The sequence below is a fragment of the Sminthopsis crassicaudata genome, chromosome 2, assembly GCF_048593235.1.
Source record: "Sminthopsis crassicaudata isolate SCR6 chromosome 2, ASM4859323v1, whole genome shotgun sequence".
Classification (NCBI taxonomy): Eukaryota; Metazoa; Chordata; class Mammalia; order Dasyuromorphia; family Dasyuridae; genus Sminthopsis; species Sminthopsis crassicaudata.
The window spans coordinates 586601826-586610858 of NC_133618.1; the positions used below are offsets into that span (position 1 = coordinate 586601826).

General features: G+C 43.7%; 1 protein-coding gene across 1 annotated transcript; it reads left to right on the forward strand.

Annotated features, from left to right (window-relative positions):
* The first annotated feature begins 1169 nt into the window (after positions 1–1169).
* Positions 1170–5277, forward strand: ADRA2A (adrenoceptor alpha 2A). Its single transcript, XM_074295593.1, has one exon. The coding sequence runs from the start codon at positions 2312–2314 to the stop codon at positions 3626–3628; it is 1317 nt and encodes a 438-aa protein (XP_074151694.1). The 5' UTR covers positions 1170–2311; the 3' UTR covers positions 3629–5277.
* Positions 5278–9033: the final 3756 nt, after the last annotated feature.

Consider the following 9033-nt stretch of genomic DNA (forward strand, 5'->3'; position numbering starts at 1 on the left):
GGGAGACATCTTTAAAGGGAAGCCCTGATTATCCACAGTGGGATTCTCAGGTCCTTCCAGAATCCTGTGTATAAACTCTTCAGCACTGTCCGCGAGCTGCCAGCAGGTGTCAGTGCGCCCTCACTCTGTACGTGAGAGCTCGGACTCCTTTAGAGTTCCAAGAGACTCCTAGATCTCTCCCTGGTGCACTTAAAGCTTCTCAATCCCCCCAGCCCCCTGGGATGGATAATTCCAATCAGCTTTCACAGCTTCTAATCAACATTCTCTCTTCTGCTAATCCTTCTTTCCTCCCCGGGAAGGGTAGACAGAGCAGAGGCGGTGGTCTTGAACCTTTAAACCTCTGGCATCCAACGCCCAGTTGCTTGATTCACCTCAGGTGGAGATGGCCAGAAGATGCCTGTCCCTGTCTAGAGGGTATGAGAGCACAAGAAAAAGATATAGTACTCAACTGCGAAACTGGGTTATCCTGGCTTCCTCTTTCTTCCCCTGGGGCTGCACCGGGTACATATTAGCTGCACTTACCACAAGGTAGAGGGACATTTCCCTCTCCTTTGACTGCTGGGGATCCCTCTTGTGTGATCATCTGAGACGCCCCGGAGCGAGATGACTACTTCTGGTTTTACCCAGTGCTAGACTAGTTGTCTAGATTCAGCATTCTCATCTCGGACCTGAGTCGTCTAAATACCTTGGCCACCTGTTTGTACTCACACTTCCACCAGGAGACCCAGCCCTAATTCCTATCTCTTTTCACCTTTAGTTTTTCGTTTCCCGTTATCCCGAACAGCTCTTCAAAGGTCCGATACCCAGGAGGGGTGCAGGGGGTGCAAGGATGCAGTGGTGAGAGAGAGAGAGAGAGAGAGAGAGAGAGAGAGAGAGAGAGAGAGAGAGAGAGAGAGAGAGAGAGAGAGAGAGAGAGAGAGAGAGAGAGAGAGAGAGAGAGAGAGAGAGAAAGAGAGAGAGAGAGAGAGAGAGAGAGAGAGAGAGAGAGAGAGAGAGAGAGGGGGGGGGGCGGGATGTGAGGGAGGGGAAGAGGGAGAGAGGGAGCAGAAAGAGCAGAGATGGAGAAAGAAGAGAGAGAAGAGACAGAGGGGAGGGAATGGGGCGGGGAGGGGGCGGAGGAGGGTCGGGTTCCCACGTGGGGACTGACGCTGGCTGCTCAGCAACGCCGGCTTGATCCTGGGGCTATAAAACCAGTCCACTGTGAGGGAAGACAACAGCACTAGTTCCAGTTCCATTGGAGACGCAAAGAGGCGCGTTCTGGCTCCCTGGACATCCAGCCTGCATCCCTTACTCCTCCCTGACTCTTGTTTCACTCGCCCCACTCCCAACAAGGTCCAGTGCGCGTTCAACTTGAGACCCGACCTAAGGTGCTGTCCAACCAACCTTGTCGATGGACTAGGCAGCGCCGGGGAGCAGAAGAACGCCGGGACCACAGCTAACAAAGGACAGTTTTTCTTCTGACAAGCTGAGGAAGGGGACCACTTCTCCCTCCCCGTGTCTTATGCCAATTTCCAGTGCCGCTGGGGAGTCTTCAAGGTACACCTGTACAATCCATTGGGGCGTTCAAGTTGGAGATCTCGAGGCGGGGATCTGAAAAGAAAGAAGCTAACGCGGGCCTTCCCTGTAGCAGTATCCTGTGAAGGAGAAGAGAAATCCACTACCTGCCTAAAGGATTTTAGAAAGCAAGAGATCAGTTCTCTCTCCTTCCTCCTTATCTTCCTGGCAACACCGGAGCCCCCAGACCCCTTTTCTGAGATCCGAGTGGGGGGCGGGGTTCCTATTGAGCAACCTTCACCACGGTAAGAGAGACTTGCTTTCCACTCCAGATCTGAAGTAAAAAAGCCATACATTTCTTATCCACCCTTCCAAATAAAAAGGGCACAGATTCTCATTTCCTCCCTCTCTCCTCATCTCTTTCTTCTCTGGAGAATCAGGATTTCTCCTCCTGCTTGGCCTTGCGTTTGGAAATAAAACTTTGATTTACGAGTAGGGAGTGGGTGAAAAAGGGAAAGAGGAGACCAAGCCCACAGTAAGGTGGGGATACTGTGATCTCCCTCCCCGGTAGCTGCTACGGGATAAGAGGACTGTGACCATGGGCTGCTAGTTTTATTCATAGCACTTCTCCAATTCCCTCCTCTCTTTGCCCACACACCGCCTTTCTGGATCCCCTCCCCCAGAGAGCAGCGCCCCATGTGAGCCACCGAGAGCTTTCTCGGGGTGGGGGTGGGGGGTAGGGGAAGAGAACTGACATCTCGAAGGAAAAAGGAGGACAGAGTTGGGACTGAGTGGAGGGGAGGAGGAGTTTGTTTTCATGTTACACCGGGATCACCCGCTGGCGGAGGGGAGTTTCGCCCCTATGGGATCTCTTCAGCCGGACTCAGGCAATGGAAGCTTAAACGGAACTGAGCCGGGTGGGGGATCGCGGCAGACCCCTTATTCATTGCAGGTGACCCTGACCCTGGTCAGCTTGGCTGGGCTACTCATGCTGTTAACTGTGTTCGGCAACGTGCTGGTCATCATCGCGGTGTTCACCAGTCGAGCCCTCAAGGCACCCCAGAACCTGTTCTTAGTGTCTCTGGCCTCGGCTGACATCCTTGTAGCCACGCTGGTCATTCCTTTCTCCTTGGCCAACGAGGTGATGGGTTACTGGTACTTCGGCAAGGTGTGGTGTGAAATCTATCTGGCGCTAGATGTACTCTTCTGCACGTCCAGCATTGTGCACCTGTGCGCCATCAGCCTAGACCGCTACTGGTCTATCACTCAAGCTATCGAGTACAACCTGAAGCGGACACCCAGACGTATCAAGGCCATCATCTTCACTGTGTGGGTCATCTCGGCTGTTATCTCCTTCCCACCCCTCATCTCCATCGAGAAGAAGGGAGGTGGCAAGCAGGTGGAACCCTTATGTGAGATCAACGACCAGAAGTGGTACGTTATCTCCTCCTGCATCGGTTCCTTCTTTGCCCCCTGCCTCATCATGATCCTAGTATACGTACGTATCTACCAGATAGCCAAGCGTCGCACCAGGGTGCCGCCCAGCCGGCGCAGCGACGGCAGCGAGGCTGCTGAGCGCCGTCCCAACGGGCTTCCAGACCGAGGGGGTGGGGAAGACCAACCTCTCCCTGCCAAGCTCAACGGGGCGGGAGAGCCAGTCCCAACCGAGAGGGAGGTGAACGGACTGGACTTGGAAGAAAGCTCCTCATCAGAGCACCCGGAGCAGACGCCGGGCCCCACTGGTCCTCGAAAAGGGGAGCGGGCCCCCAGGGGAAAGAGCAAGACAAAAATGAGCCAGGTGAAGCCCGGTGACAGCCTGCCCCGGAGAGGGGGCGAGGAAGAGCGGGGCGCCAAAGCGTCTCGCTGGCGAGGGCGCCAGAACCGCGAGAAGCGCTTCACCTTTGTGCTAGCAGTGGTCATCGGGGTCTTTGTAGTCTGCTGGTTTCCCTTCTTCTTCACCTACACGCTCACAGCTGTCTGCTGCTCCGTCCCCCCGACCCTCTTCAAGTTCTTCTTCTGGTTTGGTTACTGCAACAGCTCACTCAACCCGGTCATCTATACCATTTTCAACCACGACTTCCGCCGGGCCTTCAAGAAAATCCTTTGCCGGGTGGACAGGAAGCGCATCGTGTGAACCGAAGCTACTACCCCACAAGCCTCCATCCCCTCCACTCCTCATTCACTCCCTGCAGTGCCCCCAGCTCTTCTCAGTCTCTTGCGTCTCTTTCCACCCCAGGGATCACCGGCAAGCTGGGAGGCATTCCTGCTTTGAGGGACAGAAGTCCCGTCTCAGTCCTTGGAATACAGATCAGACAGAGAGAGAGAAAACACTTCGACCCAGGGCAGAGCAATAAAGCGGACTCGAGTAGGGGAAAGATGACACCATGAGAACAGTACTTGCACAGGCGTCTGGCTCTGTGTAAAGGGACTCATGACTAACCCAGATGTATAGGGCTCTACAACTAGTAAGACTCCTTCCGCTTCCAAAACTTCCAAAAGGGATGCTCTGCAAGCCCAGCTTGCCTTCCCAGGGGTGGATAGCATTAGCATTCACTCATTGTGAAGTTCCACTTGGAAAACCCCTCTTTTCTCCAGTTCATTTCTGGCCCCAAATAAGGGCCTACGGCTGACCTTCGGCTGCATGCTACTCCATAGATCAGTATTGTTTTCCAAAAGGTATTTCCCATTAACCCCAGGCCCAGACAGCAGAAGCTAGGCTCAAATTGCACTTTGTGTTTGGGAAAAGAGAAAGTTGGAATTCTTGCAAAGAATTAATGGGGCAGTTGAAGCCAGGCTTTTTGCCAGGGCTAATTGCCCATTTCCTTCATGATTGTAAATCTGCACTCTTTTAAAAATAGTAAAGATGGGGTTACCTGTGTTGTGTTGTAACTGATTGGTGTTGATATTGTTGTTTGAATTCCTACTGCTAGACTCACCTGCCAGAAGGAAGCATTATCTCTCCTGGAGAGTAAAACCCTTTGGCAGTGTAAGGTGGTTGTTACTGATTTTTTTGCTCCCTCACTCCTTTTAAAGATCCTCTAGTGTCTTCTTCACCAGAAATGGTGATTATTCCTGTGGATCTGGATGTGGTTTGATATTTCCTGACAGGGAAACATTTCTGTACATTTTCCCTGTGCCTATCAGCATAATTACCTTTTCCTGTGTAAATATTACAGTAATAAATCAAGGCAGAGTTAAAGGAACTCCTTTTGACTTACCTTGAGCCTCTCTATATCATAATTATTTCATTCTCAGAACTGCAGCCTCAAAATTTCCCTTGAAAACAGGACTCATCACTCTTATTTTTTTCACCATGAAAGCAACTGCCTGAAGAATAAATATGTTTATATATAGTATATGGAAACCCTCACCAGTGGACACTGGCTAATGGGGAGGAGGGAGCACTTTAAGAGACAGAGGGATAGAAATTATGTGGGCAAAGAAATCTTGTTACAACCTGCCCAAGTTAAACAGTGTGAAGAGACAATTGGACCTGCCTGCCAAATTGTATAGTTATTGACAAAATAGTTTCTCAGCATCAAAAGTGTTGTCCTTTTTCTTCTTTCCTTGGTCGGACCATATTGTTTAAAAACTCAGAAGGTGGGGTGTGAAGGTCTCAGACAAATGTTTACATCAGCATTTATACACTTGTTTTTCAATATTGAGTCTTCAAGGACTGCTACCATATTTCACCAAATGGGGAAAACAAAGTCATCAGATGTTACTAATAATACATATTTTTAAAAAAATAAAAGTTTACAGATCAAATGTGAAATAAACTAATTAAATGTTCCTGCCTCTCTTTCATTTTTAAAAAAAAAAATCTTCAAAATCCTAAGCATAGGAGGTAGTGTCCAACCTTTTGAATGAGACATTTTCTAAGAATTTAGGAGAGTTTTTTTTGTTTTTTGTTTTTTTGTTTTTTTTGGGAAAAGAGCATATGCATTTCCACAATAAAGCATTAATTTTTTTTTCAGGATTCTACACTGAATTTCCCTGGGGTCACAGGAGTTAGAGGCAATTACATAGCTTTTCCTTAATTTACAGATGAGTAAACTAAGGCTCAGATGATTTATAGAGTAATATAGTTTTAGAGTTAGGAGGATGATAAGATCATGTTTATAGATGGAAGAAAATTTAGAGACAATCTAGTTCAACCTCTTCATTTTACAGAAGAGGAAAATGATGTCCAGAGAAATGAAATGGCTGGGCCTAAATCACACAGATATAGTAAATGACAGAACTGGGAGAAATTATATACTTAAACACAAATATAAATATGTATATAAATAGATAGTTGTTGTTGTTTTGGGGCACTCCTTTCTTTTTTTTTTTGAAATTATTTAATGTTTTATTTTTCCTCAATTACATGCAAAAACAATTTTTAACATTTGTTTTTACAACTTTGAGTGAGGAAGTATGTGTCATAGGATCATAAAATGTCAGAGCTTCAAGAGCTCTTAGAACTCATCCAACACAATGTACTTATTTTTACAAACATGGAAACTGTGGCCCAGAAAAGTAAAGGGACTTGCCAAAACCAATACCAATAGCAAGGGACAGAGGCAGGGCTAGAATCTCTTGAATAAATGCTTTTTCCACTATATCATGCTGCCTAGTTAATTTATTCAGTAGCTGACAGAATGTTCAATAATTTTGTTGAATACAATTAGGAGTTACATTGACTAGTGGGAGCAAGGCAATTCATAACTTGTTAAGGAGAAGGAAGGGAGGGAAAATTATTAAACTGTTGAAAAGGATTTGGGAGGAAGACTTTGAAAACCTATTTGCCTACAGAATTTGCACAGATTGACTCTGTGTAAGCCTGGGAAGTTTAAATTACCTATGTGTGTTTCTTCATATTTTAAATTTATTTGGCCTCAGGAGTGTGAGTATATGTTTGAGGGAGGAAAAAGGTTGGAGAAATGGAGAAGAATAAAGAATAAGAATGTAGTGCAGGAGCAAAATACTTTCTGGTTATTTAGACCAAATGGGAAATTGATATTATGGAAATAAATCAGAACTGGGAATCAGAAAAAAAATAATTCTAGTCTCTGCTCTGGTACTAACCATAGGATCCTTGACAAATAGGCTCATAGATTCAGAGCTGAGAAGGACTACTGGACTCCTTTATTCCAAACCCTCCATTTTATAGATTTAGACAGGGAGACCTAGAGCCACAGGGATAGCAAAAGACAGACCCTGATTCATATCAAAGACTTAGATTTATATAAGGCTTTATTGACATTCACACATTTGATTCTCTTTGTGAGTTATATGCTATAATTACCTCTATTTTATAAATGAAGAAACAGGCTGAGGGAAATTAAGAAACTTTTCCATGATCCTATAAATATCAAGTGTTGAAAATTATGGGTAGAATACAGGTCTTCCTAATTCCAAGTTTAGTTTATACTATCCCATCCATTATGCCAAGTTTTCTCTTCTAGTTCCTTTCTCAAGGTCTCAGTTTATTAATCTATGAAATGAGTCTAAATTAGATAATCATCAGGATAACTTCCTGAAACTCTAATTCTACAATAAATCAACAAGCAATTATTAAAAACCTAGTGTGCCAGGTACTATGTTAACAATGGGGGTACTAAGACAATAATATTACACATGACAAATGAATTGCTTTTGGTGAGTTGAAAAGAAATTTCTGCAGGAGGGGAGATTCAGTAAAAGTTGGAAGAAAAATAAATTATTTAGAGCTAGAATTTAAGAAGCAGTTTTAACAAAAAATCCTGTCTAGTAACTACCCTATTACACTAAATCAGAGAAGGAAGGAAAAACAAACTTGGAAAAAAGGAGCCCTGACCAAGAGGCTTGAGCCTGACACCCCACTGTCATTGTGTACAAAGTCTCCAGAACAGGGTTTTAAAACTTTTTTGGGGTCAAGGACCCACTTTATCAATATCATCCTACTCCTTTTCTTTTTACTTTTTCATATATCGTAGTGACCAAAAAATCTTTGACTTTAAAAAATATGCCCATCTATACTAAAAAGTTTCCCTTATAATGCATGCCCCAGGAAGCTTGCTTCTTCTTGTGTTAACTCTGACTTGGAGTCAGAAATACCTGGGATCAAATCCCATCTTAGATACTGGCTTAGTAGTTTTATAATCCTGGGAAAGTCACAACCTCTGTGCTTTGTTTTCCTCATCTATAAAATGAAAGGGGTCAACTAAATGTCTTCTAAGGTCCTTTCCAGCTCTAATCTATGTGTTTATGCTTTTATGAACTAAATTAGAACACTGGACCTCTATTTTAGTCCACGATAACTATGGAGTAAGTAGCAAAAGCACTAGGTAGAACATCACAATTCGGTTTTAGTTCTGCTGCTTATTCATAGTATGGCCTTGGGAAAATCAATTTCTTTTTTGGATATTAATTTCATCTCAGTAAAATAAGCAGATACTTGATGATCTAAAAGATCCTCTCTATCTCTCAAATCCTAGGATTCTATGGTTCACACATTTCTTGGATAGAGGATAGAAGATAGGAAGTATAGAGAGAAACAAACCTTTTTTATTAAAAGAACTTGGCAAGGAAACTCTTTAAAGAGTTAGGAGACATATGTACTCCACTCAGCTTTCTCTTCTCTGGCTTGTCTCTATCTGGCACACGAAGGCTGTAGGTATTTGCTTTGGAGATCCTTTTGTATCATTTGAATTTGTATTACAAGATTATTTATCTCCAGGTAATGAAACATGTGCTTTTTGTACTTTCTGACTCTAAAAAGGAACCTAGAGATAGGACATCTGTATGGGTTTTGAAGTTCTGTCTCTATAGGGAAGATAGATTGTGAAGGCAAACTAGGCCATCTTTTACTTCCATTCTTATCTAGTCCAATTACTAATAGGGTTCCTCAGATGAACTGAGACCAGGAAAAAACCTAGCTAAAAATCTCTGTCTCCCACTGCATCTTGGGCCATCAGCAGTCTAGCTCTGTAGAAGGGGGTGAGGCTGAGGACTCTGCACAGCTCTGACTCACTGGCCCATTTCAAGAACTAAATATGAACAACAAAAACAAGATTCCCAAGAATTCAACTTCTCCAGTTTCAAACTTATAGCCTTTTGCTTGATACTCTTCTATGATCAGGAGAAGAACATGTACTTAATTTTTTCTTTTTTGCTTTAGTTTCATTTATCTCATTAGGTTCATTTCCATGCATTCAACTTTTACATATTTACTGAGTTAGTATTTATTATATACTCTATGCTAACATGAAAGTGGTATACAAAAAAAAAAGATAAAACCGCATTCCTGACCTCAAGGAATTTTCCAATTCATTTATTTCTTAGCTAGTCTTTCTATATTCATTTATTCAATATTAATTTTGTATAATGATTTAATTGAATGCTTAGGAAATTAGGAAATTGTGGATTTTGCTACTTAGAAGCATACAAACTAGTACTAAGTGGAAAGAGAAGACAAACATAGTAAAACACAATGGAAAATTGAATATATATATATGTGATTAATCTGAAGTGTTCTAAGATCAGGGCATAATAATAATAGTTTGCATGTAATAA